This window comes from Polypterus senegalus, chromosome 6 (genome assembly GCF_016835505.1).
Source record: "Polypterus senegalus isolate Bchr_013 chromosome 6, ASM1683550v1, whole genome shotgun sequence".
Classification (NCBI taxonomy): Eukaryota; Metazoa; Chordata; class Cladistia; order Polypteriformes; family Polypteridae; genus Polypterus; species Polypterus senegalus.
Window position 1 is genome coordinate 5,772,501 of NC_053159.1, and position 16,329 is coordinate 5,788,829.

General features: G+C 39.7%; 1 protein-coding gene across 9 annotated transcripts in view; it reads right to left on the reverse strand.

The window, feature by feature from the left end:
• The window catches only part of myo1b (myosin IB), a 220,772-nt gene that overhangs the window by 10,366 nt on the left and 194,077 nt on the right, over positions 1–16,329 (reverse strand). For 5 of the 9 annotated variants that reach the window (XM_039755325.1, XM_039755329.1, XM_039755326.1 and 2 more), the window contains 5 exons: positions 10,875–10,961; positions 8,695–8,769; positions 5,404–5,538; positions 3,655–3,761; positions 1,269–1,401 (listed from right to left, as the gene is read on the reverse strand). In XM_039755325.1, coding sequence (XP_039611259.1) covers positions 1,269–1,401; positions 3,655–3,761; positions 5,404–5,538; positions 8,695–8,769; positions 10,875–10,961 — 537 coding nt within the window. Of the gene's footprint in view, positions 1–1,268; positions 1,402–3,654; positions 3,762–5,403; positions 5,539–8,694; positions 8,770–10,874; positions 10,962–15,569; positions 15,657–16,329 lie in introns of all 9 variants that reach the window. The other 4 variants (XM_039755322.1, XM_039755323.1, XM_039755330.1 and 1 more) reach the window with 2 other exon arrangements.

A 16,329-nucleotide genomic window follows, 5' to 3' on the forward strand; every position in this document is an offset into this window, starting at 1 on the left:
GCATGAGGACTGCTAATGTGGCTAGGGCAAAAAATTGCCATGTCCGCACTGTGAGACGCCTAAGACAGCACTACAGGGAGACAGGAAGGACAGCTGATCATCCTCGCAGAGGAAGAGCCCGGATCTCAATCCCATTGAGCACGTCTGGGACCTGTTGGATGGCAGGGTGAGGGCTAGGGCCATTCCCCCCAGAAATGTCCAGGAACTTGCAGGTGCCTTGGTGGAAGAGTGGGGTAACATCTCACAGCAAGAACTGACAAATCTGGTCCAGTCCATGAGGAGGAGATGCACTGCAGTACTTCAAAGCAGCTGGTGGCCACACCAGATACTGACTGGTACTTTTGATTTTGAGCCTCCCTTCATTCAGGGACACATTGTGAAACATTTTTAGTTTATGTCTTATGGTGTTGACTCTTTTAGTGTTCATACAAATATTTACACATTAAGTTTACTGAAAGTAAAAACAGTTGAAAGTCAGATGACGTTTCTTTTTTTGCTGAGTATAGTTTGGTTGCATGCAGCGGAAGAATACACAGTGTTCCGTTTGTGTGGCTTTGTTTACCGACTTTGTGGCCCTTACTCATGGCTCCTAAACGAAAGTCATCAGAGTCTTCAGATGGCAGTGCTTCGAAGAAGAGGAAAGCCATCACGATGGAAGTGAAATTAGACATTGTAAAGAGATCAGAAGGAATAAAGGTAAGGTATTTTTTTTTACTACAGTACAGTATATTTATGTCCTTTTCCTTTTTCTGTGGCTTAGTTGTGTTTTTATGTTCCAGATTATGATTTTGCAAATGTGTTCGGATAGGTAAATGACTTAGGCCAGGGTGTGTTTCGACTTACACCAAAATTTGGGTTACATCACTGTTATAGGAACGGAACTGTGTCGTAACCTGAGGACCCCCTGTACAATGTCTAAAAAATGTTTACCTTGTGTGGTGTTTCTGTTGTTCTAAAACTTAGGATCATCACCACTACATGTTAACTTGGTCAATCAACATAAAATAGGTTTGGAGCGAAAAATATGAAGTTAAAAAGTGGTGCCAGGAGTTTTACTATTTTACTTTACAAAGAGACACTAGGATTCACTCTAATGGTTTCGATATAACTCAGGCACCACATAACAGGTCTATGGATTCATCCACAACTTCATTTATACTAACCAAACCTTTGCAATTGGCTGCACCCATAAAATGGAAGATGATCACATGCCTTTAAAGTACCAGCAAAACTCTACAAGTAAATGTTGGATAATTAATTCAACTTGCCTTTCCATTGGCTCTGTTAATTTTGTTTACAATGTCTGCTAAGATGATCTTCTCCTCCACCAAAGTGCTGAGCTTTTGGTATTTGGGGTTCTTGCTGATTTCCAGGTAGTCTCCTTGAAAGGGTTGTCCAACACTGCAGTATGTGCAAATAAATAGACAGGGAGTGAAAAATCCCAAATTCCTGCATTGGCACACAACAAGCCTGTGTTTTAAATTGTAAATTGGATGAGGAGTCGTCGGTCTAAAAGGTAGAGTAAAATTTGGGAAAGGAAATGACCTCAGAATGAAACCCACTTCTCATATGCATGGCGTTTAATGAAAAGCGGATTTCTACTTTCTGTGGACCGTTACTCTGTTCAAATCATAAACCATACTTGATACGTAGGGGAAATTCCACAACAATGAATACAATAATAGAGAGCAGTAGCTGAGGTTTTAATTACATATTAACCACATAATGAATATGCAAGTCCAACTTAATCAATATGTAATGACACAGATTAATAAATAAACTACACAGTAAACAATGTTTGCCAACACATCAGTTGACTGAATTTAATATGTGAAAATTAGGTAAGGTTATTCCAATAAAGCAAAATAAAATAGAAAAGAAGGTCAGGAGGCACACAACATTTCAGAAGACTTTTGCACTCAGTTCTCAGCTTCACGCCATTCCACCCCAGTGGTTTTGTTCCGTTGTTTTTCTTTTAGATACGTATTCGGTTTTCCTTTTCAGTCAGACACCTGATAAAGGCCGTGCAGCTGAAGCACCACGTCTTTAACCGTAGCTATTTCCCCTTTTGCAGATACACGCTAGTGCAGCCCTTGGATTATTGCCACAGTAACCAACGGAGTACACGATATTCAATGTGCATCAATGTTTAAGTGATTTAATGAACAAGTAATTAGACCAGTGTTTCCTAAACTTTTTTTTGTGACCCATTTTTGCCCTTCTTAGTGTCTCTGAGGCCCAGTCCATGACGACCATCAGATCGTCCCATGGGAGAATCGCTGACCACAATCACAGTTCATCCCCCTTTGATGTCGATTGCCTAAACTGAGACATTTTGCCAACCATACGCCTTTCCCATTAGATACAACGGTGGGTTCATGACCCTGTGGCGTGACCCAAAAGGCGCCAACCTTTAAGAAACTATGAATTAGACAGTAATCAACATTAACTGTATGCGTATACACCGTTATCAGAGGTACACATTAACCGGCATGTAATGACACACTCCAGTGCTCAAATGAAGACCATTTCGGTTTGACTAATTAAAGGGGTGCGCATCTGCATTACTGTTACACCGTTTCAATTTAACACTGTGAAGGGATGGAAAGCACTTTACTTTTATTTCCATGTGATAAGCAGAACATTTTTATATTCTGCAAAATTGCATCTTCCTCTGTTTTTCACATCATTTTATAGACAGTGACTTTCTCCCCCCTTTTGTTCAATCACTCCAAAACTGTTGGCCCACAAATCAGTTTTCTAAATATTTTACCTTCTTTGTTGTATTTTTTTAATACTAATATGTGCTTTGATAGAGCTGCAATTGGTCAAACTACCACTGTCCCAAATGTTAAAATACAAAATATAATTGAACTGAAAAACAAATTCAGTGTCAACATATACCAATCTGTCTGTCTATCTATCTATCTATATATATCTATATCTATATCTATATCTCACAAATCTGTCTGGGAGTCTGTATGCTTTTCACAAGAGAACTACAGTACTTCACGGATTTAGATCAGGTTTTCTTCTATAATTTGCTTGAATATTCTGGTTGATTTGCAACTTCTCTCATCACGTTAAGTATCATAGTTTGCTTGGGGTACCGATTTATTTGTGCGAATCCAAGAAACACGCAGCGGGCAGAGGCCCACCTCACTCAGGTGCCAGCCTCTGTTCGAGTCGCTCTACCTGTCACCACATGTTGAAGCGCACCTCGCCTCCGCTTAACTAGTGATACCGGTTTGTTCAGCAGACATTATCATCGTCAGATTGTTAAGTAGTAACGTTTGACGTTTTTGAGAGAGAGATCAGAGCTATGTGTGTTTTAGAGGGTAGCTGCCGATTGCCCGAGATATCACGGATCTGGTGTGGGTCCATCTCTGTCAGTGTTGGTATGGTGTTGGGGTCAATCTAGGCTTGTTGGACTGACTGGTCCAATGGGAGCATTTGTCTGTCACCGACACTCGATGTATATTTCAGTTTTCCGTTAATCTGTCCATCCCTCACTATCTGTGTAACCTCACAGACTGGCATCACTTCCAGTAGGTGCTGCTTCCTTACAATTGTTGTGAACAAAAACAGTGGCTCATATATGAAACTGAAAGAATAAACCCATTTCAAAGTGAGCAGATAAAAGATGTGCCTTACCTGCTTGGATACAATGCCTTTTTATCTTTGAACATTTCACTGGCTTCTAGTTTTTCATCATAAATGGCCTTTTTCTGCTCAGTGAACTGATCCCTGTATTTTTTGCACTTACAAAAGAAAAAAAATAAAGTTAAAATACATGAACACATTACATAGTCTATGAGCCACCTATACAGACCATATATGCCTTATGCAAGGCTTTATTAAACATACCCAACACATACAAACAGACATGTTATGAAAAGAAGGCAAACAGACATCAGTACAATGAGAAGAAATTAAGCCTTACTACTGTATTTGTTTTTGGCATCAGTAAAAAAAAAAACGGATTACAAAAAAAGATGGAAAAAAATTAACACACACTAAGTAGAAAAAAAATACACAGTAAATGACGTAAATGATGTTCCACTCTCGCCATTGAAATCACTTTCACATTGGTTTTCCAACATATATTCATATACAAACACACACACAAAATATACATAAATAACATAACAGGGTCAAAGGTGGATAGCCTACAATGCGATAGACAGCCTAAGACAGGAAACCAGTCCTACATGGTGCCCACTGGCAGAAAACCTGACACTGGGCTAATTAGGAAACCTTCAAATAATCTAACGACATCTGCAAATGTTGGACATGCATGTGGTGTAACAGTGAGTGTATTCTCTAGACAGATAAGATACAAAGGGCACTATAAAATGAGAGATAGATAGACAGATAGAGAGATAGAGAGAATAGTCACTACTAGGAGGTGGTAGACTTTTTATTTACTTAGCAAATACACAGGATTGCAGTAGTAATTACTGTTTAATAGTGGAGGCTTTGGGGTTTGGGACAGGGTTTTGGGTACAGGAAGCTCAGATGCTAGATGGTCCTTCTCCTCCAGAATTAAGCAGACCAGGAGCAGCACTGTGTATGTGTATGCAGGGAGGGATAGATGGATAGATGTGAAAGGCACTACAAGACAGTCAGATAAGAATTGTATACTGTACATATGTCTATCAACAGATAGAAGGGCATGCTGCTGGAACATTTTCACTTTTTCTTGCCATCTCCAAATGGGGTGCGAGTGGGCAGGGGTGTCATGGGTGGGTTGAGGACTTTATTCTCTTTTTCAACAACTCCACCTCAAACATAGAACTTGGCTAAAGTAGAACTCAGATGAGCAGTGAAAGCAGGCGATGCTAGTGGGCACTATGGCCCGGTAGTGCCAGGGCCATGGGGTGCCTGGTAGGGTTGTTAAACTTTGGTACACGGCAACCTTTTTATTACAGATGTGCAAGTGAATCGGTGTAATGATGGTGCTTCATTCATTTGTTTTATAGCAGATCTGCCACTGCCCACCCATCCATTCTGTGTACCCACTTATTCTGTTCCAGGGTTACAGGCACAAATGTGCAACAAATAACAAACAAGATGAGAGGGAGACGGGATGTGTCTAAAGTGTACAGTGGGCAATGAAGAATCTCAAATCCGAAGTTTGTGTACTGTTTTTTTCCTTTACTCTTAAACCTTCCTTATGGTTTTTATAAATAAAAGTTTTTTGTTTTTTAGTACTCTATTACTCCTAATCAGGGTGACACACAGAGGTGGCCTAATTGCTGTTTTTATACCCAGCATGAACTGTAAAGTAACAGTCCATTAGAGCGTGTGAAGGATGTTTATTTTAACATTAGCTACATTTCACTTTTCAGGGATGGCACCGTCTGTTGACAGAAACACAGATGAACAATCAGAGGTTGTTACCCGCCAGAGGTGGAAGATCCTCCGAAGCTCGGTGTGCGTTGCTTCCAGGAACAGGTAAGGTCTGGCTGGCCAGGTTTTGTCAATAGGAGACATAGATGGCATCTTGTTTTTCAGCTCCAGGAAATACTTCTGCATCTAAAACCATTATCATAAAATAAGTAAAACCAGATGGACTTTGTAAGCCATGGCAAATCCACTTGACAGAAAGCTCCTTAATGAAATGTTTTCCAGGTTACATTTTGAAATCAACTCCATCTGCATTGAACAGGTAGCAAACATAATACTCTAGTTAGAAAAGTCCTATTTACAGCACGAACCTGGCCAAGGCTGAGTCTCTCATCTTTATTTTATTTCCGCTTTGTGCAGTCATGCACTTTGATTATGCAAATGACTGCCTGTAACACAGAGCATGCTCTGGGCTGGCAAAAAAAAAATTGCATCCGGTTTAGTTGAGGCTTTTGTAAGTTGGCCTGAACGAACAGATTAGGTAACATGACATTATGTTCTCTACCCTTTTTCAGTCTTTCATGATAAATCTACTTTGTTTGCATAATGTGGATATATTAATAGTACAACAAGGCTCTAGTATTACAATATCTATGCAAATTCAGTAGGAGCCCTCTGCAGTATTACGCAAACTGATAGTTTCAGAAAACCAAATGGAAAATGACGCTTCCATTACATTTCAGATCAATATGAAAGTCGTTTAAGGAAGTAAATGAATGGGTTTCAGGTCAATATGCATTTGTACAAGAACCTTAAGCATCTGTCCACAGTGGCAGACACTAAAGCATGAAGTGTTATAGAGGCCCCTTCACAACCAGCAACGAGGTCTGGTAACCGCTGTTCATACAAATAACAGGATGAGGCTAATCTGACACTAAATCAATCTTTATTAGTTACCTCACTTTTCTAAATATAATATTTATTTTTTAAGTAGGGGTAATTAATATATCCTTATTAACACTAGTGAAAAAAAATTCTTATCTACATCTCTATCATGGGTGCCATCACATTGAAAAGGCCGACATGATGAACATCAGCACTGCGATGGCCTGTTCAGCGGCTCCCTGTTCTGTTACGAAGCACCATCTACTGCTTGTGCCAACCAAAGAAGATACTTTTACTACCTTTTAATTTGTACTGGTTTTTTATTGTATAAATCTGTTATTTATTGTAATAGTATATGTTTAGTATATTAAAGGTTTTATACAATTATTGATGTAAACAAAGTTACCAAAACATCCTTTACAATGAGTGCAAGCGACAAAATAAATTGTTTTTTATGGCTAGCCAAAGATAACGTTTTTATTAAAATTTAATTTCTGTCATAAATGTGAAGTGTTTTGAATTATTTATAATTACTTTATATTAAATATATTTAGAATGAAACATCTTTAATTTGAATGTTTTTTCCATGTATGGCTAACCTAAATGTCATTTTAATAATCCTTTATTTTGTACTGAATTAGATTATTATTCCTTTGAAATCTCCTTCTCATACAGTAGACACCGACAATTTTTAAGCAATGTGGACTGAAGTTGCTCCTGGGGCCCCCGAGGCTTAAGCTTCATTCATTTGTTTTATAGCAGATCTGCCACTGCCCACCCATCCATTCTGTGTACCCACTTATTCTGTTCCAGGGTTACAGGCACAAATGTGTTTTGATTTCAGGCATAATTTGTGAATAATTTAAATGAATGCACATTATATTTCCGATTATTACTACTACTACTTTCTTCTGTGGCTGTTTGAACATCGCATTTGTGCAGAGTGACTTACAAAATCTCCATACATTTCAGCTGTTCATTGCTATATAAAGTGAATTAAGAAAGTATTCCCTTTCTGCACACCTTATTATGTTGTAAATTGCATTTTAAATTGATACACTTGCCATTGTTGTCCATCAATCTACACTCAACAACACATAATGACAAAGTGAACACATTTCCAGAAAGGTCTGCAATGCCCCTTTATAATGCCTGATCAGCCTAAAGTAACTTCTACAGTAATACCAACATGTCCCATTGAAAATCAGCAGTTTATTCATACATTGAAATGTTAGATTGAGTACCAACCCAAACAGCCCTAAAGGCTAATTAGATAATACCAACTTAAAAGAACAACACCTTGACTTTGGTTTAATGGGTCAATCCATCACCTGAGCTATCAAAAGAAAATTGAGTGTGAAGTCTTTCGGCCAACAAGCCCCGAGAGGATGCAAGAAATACGCAATTCAGCTTTCACAAAATGTTACCATCAACAGGCAAGCCAAGCAAAAAGCAAGGCTCCACCATTCAGTCACTTTGGCTGCACAGGCACATACAGTACATATTCGGTACATCCTGCATCACTCCTGAACATGTGAGGCTGCACACGACACAAAATGTGTGCCTAGGCCACTTGGGGGTTAACTGGATGTGGCGGCTTTCAGTATCTCCCTGCTGCCGCCGCTCTCCTAAAACAAAAAACAAGTGCAACCCGATAATCCCATTTAACACTTTGACTGCTAATTTCTAGTCTTCTAGTTAAATGTACAGGAAAACTAAAGTTCAGAAATGATGAATTAACAGTATAGAGAAAATAAGGAATTTCAATAACTATAGATAGAACTTTATTTGTCCCCAGAGGTAAATTTGACTTTTTATAGAAGCTCTTTAAATACAATAAATAAATACAGAAACAGATATATACATACTGTATACATACACAGATATATACATACATGCACACATACACACACATACAGACACCATGGTCTGAACACACCCCAGAATGACTAAAAAGGTAGGAAACTACGGACTTGGCAGTCCCAGACCATGTGCAGGTGTATAACCTTTTGATATAAAAGGAGCCCCCAGTTGCGTTTGTTGGTGCACTTTTGATGAATAATTTGTTGAAAGTCTTCAGTGTTGGTGTGTCTTGGAGAGGACGTGCAGCAGATTCTGGTGTATGTTCAGACCAGAGTGTGTGCGCATATATACTTATCGATCTACCTATTTATTTATTTAAAGAGCTTCTGTAAAAAGTCTCATTTCCCTGGAGACAAGTAAAGCTTTGTCTATCTTGCCTACTACACTAAATATCTATCTATCTATTATATAGTGCCTTTCACTCTATCTATCCATATGCAGACATGGAGATACAACATGTAAACTCCACACAAAGAATGAAAAGGGCATGCCAGTCCAAACTCAGGATTCGAGAGTGTTAACCACTGCACCGCCATATTGCTATTTGTTATTAATATCATTAAACAAATCTGAATGACACAAAAATGTTTTACTTACAATCCTCTGGATAGTAAACTCGTAGATCTTTTTGCCTGCGTTAGCCCGGAAAAACTTGCGGTAGTCCCTCCGAACCTGGAAGTAAAAACATGGTAACTAATTAGACGACTGGCTCAGTCAATCAAGGATTTTTTTTTTTGCCCAGGATGAAATTTCAAGCATGAGCTGCAACACTAAAAAAAAAAAGCAAGCAGAAAGGGGAAATGGACAAATGGTTAGTTACAACAAAGGAGGTTAAACATCTACATGTCACTAACGGACACACACACACACAAATAGGGACAGCTCCTGGATGCTTTACTCCATTAAAGGTGTCACCAATGATTCCACTTGTCCTACAGACACAAAATGGGCTCTGTCACAAACGTTGAAATTACAAGAGTGGTCCAGGAATATTACTCTCTTTGCCACAGAACTACAAGTACCACCCCCATTACTCTTTAACTGCCATAACTGCAGTGTAGGGAATGCTGAAAGCAAGTCACTGTGGACAGATGAGACAAAGATGAACTTCATCAGAGTGACGGCAAAAACAAAGTGTGGGGACCAAAAGGAGCTGTATGAGATCCAAAGCAGATCACCTTATCTGTTAAACATGGTGGTGCTGGGGGTGTTATGGCTTGGGCATGTATGGCTGTCACAGGTCCTGGCACACTTCTCTTCACTGATGATGGAAATGCTGACAGCAGATGCACAGTGAATTTTGTGGTGTACAGAAACATCTGATGATCTACTCAAGTTCCAGTCAATGCCTCCAAACTCAGTGAACGGCGCTTCTTCCTACCAAAATATAATGTACCATACACCCTGCTGAGACCACACAGGAGTTTATCAAAGCTAAAAAATGGAAAATTCTTGAATGTCCAAGCATGTCACCCGATTTAAATCTAACTAAGCAGGACCGTCATATGCTAAAGAGAACATTAAGCGTACAATTCCTAAAAACAAGCAAGAGCTAAAGATGGCTGCATTAGAGGCTTGGCAGTGCATCACCAGAAAAGAGCCTCAGCACCTGGTGAGGTCAATGAACTGCAGATTTCAAGCAGTCATTGCTTGCTGGGATATGTGACAAAGTCTTAAACACAATAAACCTGCCATTGCTGAGTCCAGACATTGTGGGGCCCTGAAATGGGCCGAGCAGAAAAAGTGTTGTGTGATGGAAATGTGAAATGAAAGTCTGCAATGGGCACTTTAATCATAAGTTTGAAATCTTTGATTTGTAATTTTAACCTGTGGAGCAGAGGGGAAAAATGTGTCCTTGTCACAAACATTGGAGGAAACCGTATTTTACAAAGCATCAAGGGTTTGAATTCTACAGCAACTAAACTCAGGTTTAAAACTGCAAATGTGGTTGTTCTGAAAACCACCAGCGACACTGGGTGATAAACTTTAAACCTGTAATGAAAGAAGAAACAAACAGTCATGAACTTAGATGAAGTTTGAGAACAACTTGGCACATTCACAACAATTCACTTACGTAACAGAGAAACACGCACACTAGCAGGATGACCGACGACGACAGACACACAAGGAGGAGACTGCAGAAGAGTGAGCGTCTATCGGCAGGTGTGAGGTTTAGCGTGTAAGCAGCACGAACACTCTGCGGACCGGGCGCTGGTTACACTGAATGGGACAAACTAATGGAGGACGAGAAGGAAGGCAGGCAGGCAGGCAGACGTTTCCAGATGCTCATTTGTTCAACTTGCATTGGAGTTTGCAAGCTTAGCAATACATAAAAATAACTTATAGCCTGGTAATTATTCACAAGGTGTGTATGCATTTTGTATGGTAAAAAGTGAGCTGTCTATTGCAGTGGCCATAAAGGAGAACAGGACCCCTTTCATTTTAGTCTTTTACAAGCCTTTGTGTTCTTATGCTTTCAAAACTTGTAAAACCCTAATGTACAATAATAAGCACTACTTTAGATTTTCTTTATTAATATGACATGGGGCCTATTTTGTTAGCTGATCCTCAAATATGCACACACATACTAAAGCTCTGAACTTTTTTTTATCAGATGTCATCAACTAGAATAGCACATAATTCACTTGATGATGCTGCCTGCTTGCATGCCTGGCCATCCACTCTCGTCCCTTCCAGCTAAATGAAAGCTGCATTAGATGGTTTCCTTGTGCCAGTGTTAAAGATTGGCCAGTTGGGGCAGGAGACAGACGGGGTACCTTGAGTCCAAGCCAGTAAGCCCAAATGACCGCAACTGCATGTTTACGCCTGGCCTCCTCCTTCAGGCGTTTCAACTCTCTGCGAGCCTGGAAAGGTGGTAAAGAAGGAAGGGAAAAGACTGATTGAAACCAAGTGACAGAAGGGAATCAATGACTGGTAAGGGGGAAAATCTCAGGATATCCTGCTGCATTTTCATTAAACCTGAAAAGAGTTCAAGAAAGAGAGAGAGAGGGACTGTTCAACTATTAACAGTGGCAAGATGTCTTCTCATGAAGGACCAACATTTTGTTATATTTATACATCAATATATGTCTGTCTATATATCTATATATATATACATACACACACACACACATATATCTATCTCTATATCTATCTATCTATATATTTATATCTATATATTTATATGTAGACACACTGAAAGCATTGTCTATTGCAGGCAGACAGGCTTACTATCCTTTTATAATGAAAGTGGTTTTCTAAAAAAAAAAGAGGATCCTTAATTAGAACAATTGAGACGAGAACAGGCCACTTATCTTAAAGCTTTCCAGTCCTGTTCATTTAATTCTTCCAAAATAACATCAAGTGGAGTATTGCAGGTCTCTAAAGTCCTCATGTTCAGCACACGACTTGGTCACTTTTTTTCAGGTGTCTGTGGTTTTTTTTTTGGAAGAAAAACTTCCTAATGTTTTTGAGAAATTTACCATCAACAAGTTGCCAACTGCGTTCCCGTGTTCTTGTTGAACTCATTTTAAAATAATAGCCTTGATCCACTGGACTAATTCCCTACATAATACACTTCAATCATGTCTTATCTTAATCTCTTTTTTCTTAAACTGTAAAGACTCAGCTCTTTTAATCTTTCCTCATAACTCATCCCCTGTAGCCATGAATCAGCCTATTTGCTCTTCTCTGCACCTTCTCTTGTGCTGCTATGTCTTTTTCGTAGCCTGGACACCCAAACTGCACACAGGACTCCAGATGAGGTCTCACCAGTGTGTTATAAAGCTTCAGCAGAACCTCCTTGGACATGCATTCCACACATCAATTGGCTATATAACCTGACATTCTGTTAGCCTTCTTAATGGCTTTTGAACACTGTCTGGCAGTGTTGAGTCCACTACAACTCCTAAATCCTTCACATAAGGGGTACTTTCAGTTTTCAGACCTCCCATTGGGTGTTCAAATCTGATGTTTCTACTACCTACATGTAATACTTTACATTTACTGACATTAAACTTCATCTGCTAGAAATCTCCCCAAACTTGTATGCTGTCCACATTCCTCTGTGATGATTCAATGGATATGAGATTATGTGGTAATCCACCAATCTTAGTATCACCTGCAAACGTAACCAGTTTATTTAGATTCCTATCCAAATCATTTATACATGTTAAAAATAGCAGCGGCCCTAGTACTGACCCCTGCTGGACACCACTCTTAACGTTACCCAATTCTGATGAGGTTCCTCACACTATCACCCTCTGCTTCCTATGTCTGAGCCATCTAAAAATGTCACACTGAACTGCCTCTTTTAGTTGATGACTACCTGTTATCAAATGGTTTCTGACATTAATAAATGTACTAAACAGGCATTGAAATACTCAAAAAAAATCATGTGTGCTGTAGCTGGAGTCGCATGTGTGGTTTCAAAATGACACCCTTCCTAATCATTAATACTTACAAAAGGAGCATGATACGGCACATCTGCAGTATGTAATGCTTTACTATTCTGCTTTCAGGTTCAAAATAGGAAACTATGCAAGTGGTAATTTCCAAGAACATTATCTAACAAGAAGATCATCAGCCATAGAGTCCATCTACTTGCTTTTCAAGTATATACAAAAATGAACAGTTCCACTACTTCTTCCAAGGTTTAATGGAAATGCAGCTTTGAAAGGTAATAGAAAAACCATTTCCGGGGATACACAAAGGGACAGAAGAAAGACCAACGATAATGTAGGTAAAATAAAAATATTCGGGGTCAATGTCACCATTCACAGCATGAAATGCTATGTCCAATTTAATTTTTCTGGTCCGGAGTTGCTCTAACCTGAAATGTTCAATGTCAAATTCTTAACATTGAATATTACAACCTAAAACAATGACGTGCAAATTAAAGAGGACATTCGATAGGTGAATGGAAAACACAGACTGGCCGGAATCCACCGATTTGAACCTGCTTATTCTATTTACAGTGTCTGGGTCACAGGTTTTATTTCATCATATTATATACATATCAGCTTTTAATGAAATATTTCTCTTGAGACAATCATATCTGCAAATAGTAAAGTGTAGTTATTTGAAGTCAAAAGTAAATTATAGTCATAGTTAAACAGAATATTTACTTTAAAAGAAACAGTATGATCCATTATTCTGAAACCCCATTAATTCGAGTACACGGTTATAGCTTTTACATTATTAAATGGCAACATTATTGTAGAAGATCTTGTCTTGAGACAAGCGTAACTAAAAATAACAAAATAGATTAAATAAAATTATTATTAAAACATTAATTCTTCCATATCTTAATACTTTTTAATTAAAAATAAATAGGAACATCTATCTATGTTGTATGTACCCATTCACTCACACACACACATTCTGAAATGTGTCAGGATCACTGCCATCTTGGCAGCAGTATATATTGCATACTGTATGCATATTTCAGTTTATTTTGTATGGCATGCCTTTCCAGCTATAATTTGATGACATGAATAATAAATGATTAAACTATACACTAATTATTTAAACAAATGCACAAATAAGGTTGATCACACAGTATAATGAAGAACATCTCAATCAATATCTACATACACCCACATAGAGGTAATGGGAAGAAATGATGCCCCATTACCTGAACTTCATAGGCAAGGTCAGATAATGGATGTATACGCAGCAGCCATGCCACATGCACTTCAAAAGAGGTCATCCACCTGATTCCAAGGACATTTGTGCCTGGCCAGTGCTTGCATGGGATACCAACCAGGAAAAACTTGGATTGCTGCTGTAAGAGGAATTGGTGAGGCCAGCAGGGGGCGCATTCCCTGAGGTCTACATGTGGATCCCAATGCCACAGTGAAGTGATGGGAGCACTGTGCTGTAAAAATGATTTGGACGAGTTGTAAAACCGAGGTCCTGACACTCTCTGGTCATAAAAGATCCCTGAGTATCCCAATGCCCTGGCTAAATGGCCCACCACAGTCTGGTCATTCTAGCCCTCCAATCATCCCCTGTCTCTAATTGGCCAACTGTTTCTCATCCCTTAACCACCTAATAGCTAATATGTGGTGAGAATGCTGGTGCAAAAATGGCTGCTATTGCATCATCCAGGTGGATGCTGAACATTGGTGGTGACTGACGTGGCTCCCTACTCACTGTATATACGCGGGCGGCACGGTGGCGCAGTGGTAGCGCTGCTGCCTCACAGTTAGGAGACCTGGGTTTGCTTCCCGGGTCCTCACTGTGTGGAGTTTGCATGTTCTCCCCGTGTCTGCATGGGTTTCCTCCGGGCGCTCCGGTTTCCTCCCACAGTCCAAAGACATGCCAGTTAGGTGGATTGGTGATTCTAAATTGGCCCTAGTGTGTGCTTGGTGTGTGTGTGTGTGTGTGTGTGTGTCCTGCAGTGGGTTGGCACCCTGCCCAGGATTGGTTCCTGCCTTGTGTTGGCTGGTATTGGCTCCAGCAGACCCCCGTGACCCTGTGTTCGGATTCAGCGGGTTGGAAAATGGATGGATATATATATATATATATATTAGTGGTGCATCTCTGAGATATCTGAGGTAAGTGATCTCACCACAGGGCAAGAGGGGGCACAATAGCCAACATGGTTTTTTACACTCACAGTTCCCAGAACATGCCCAGAGAGGACAAATGACTCCACCCCATGCAGCCAGAGTCCTATAAAGGACTGGATGCCCCCAGAGAAAGGGTCTAAATTCGGACCCAAACTGCAACTAGAATGGAGCACCCGAATAAGATCTACTCTAACCTCAAAGAGCGAGTCATAAAAACCATCTCTGCTTCCGATTTACTGCCTTTTGCGTCATTGTGCACTTATTTTGTTTGAGATTATTTGTGTAGGATGAAAAGGGTTCATCCTGCTGCCCCCCCTTCCCTGATATCCACGAGTGAACTTCCAACTGTTCACAATATTATCTAGTTTCTGATGAAAACAGCATGCTCTTTATTAACTATAAGATAAATTGCTGTGTTAACAAGGAAAAAGACAAAAGACTTATGAATGAACTTTTGTGACTTTGTGGAGGGCAGCACAGTCCTTAGTTTATATAGGAAAAAGAGTAGAGAGTAAAAATCTGTAAATATGATAACACTTCAGCGATAGTCAAAAAGTAGATTAAAAGTCAAGGAGTTTGCAGACCGATTAAAAAACTGTAATAAATGCATATGCTACTTTATTGCTTTATATGCTACTAAATTTTAATTTTACTATGTTATTTCCATCTGTTTTTAATTCCAGTTCATTCCAGTTCAGTGGTCTGTTCACATGTGACAGCAGCGCTCTTTTCGTAAGAGTTTATATTTTCTGCTGTATTTTAATTATCTTAGGATAACGATCTTGGTTTAACTCGTTGTGCTCACTATGAACAACACTGATGGGTTGATTGGCTGACACAAAGATGAAGTTCATTTACGATGGTAACGATGATGGAGGTTGGCAGCCTATTAAGTACCTTCGTTCCCTGCCAGGATGCCCAAATAACTGTGACGGCCCGCTTACTCCTAGCTTCTTCCTTCAGGCGCCTCATTTCCCTTCGAGCCTGTGGGAGTGGATGTGATTAACAAGCAGGTGTAGTGAAACAGGAAGAGAGAAAAAAGTCAGAAAGAGGGAGAAGCAGCAAGCAAACAGCAGTATGGCACAATCACCTAAACAAATTATATTGTAAGTTAATGCCGTCATGTTTTCTGGGTATTTGAGGTTATTTTGGACTCTTCTGGATACGTTTTGGTCCCCTCATATGGGTTTTTGATAATTATTTTTGTATGTTGATGACACATCTTGTTTTCTCTCCAGAGATGCTTTGCTGTATCAGCAGGGTGACATAGTCGCAGCACACGTGTCAACTGATGACAAAGACACCATCTTATTTAAAGAATGAAGGGTTTTAACTTTTGATCTAGGGTGGAACGGAGGCACATTGTGGGACCAGGGTTCACATCCTTGTATCTGGTGGGGGGTTTCTTCTGGGTACTCTGGTTTCCTCCCACAATCCAAAAACGTGCATGTTAGGTGAACTGGTGATGGTAAATTGGCCTCTCTGTGTCTGCGTGTGTTCGCCCTGCGATGGACTGCTGTCTGTTCAACAACAGTGTGATCCCTCAGTAGAGTGTCCATGATAATGTGGCCTTGGCCTAAACTAGACTAATGACAGAGTGCTGCGTTATGCGTGTTCAAAGTACCCATAAGGCATCACAAATGTGTTGTAAGGCGTC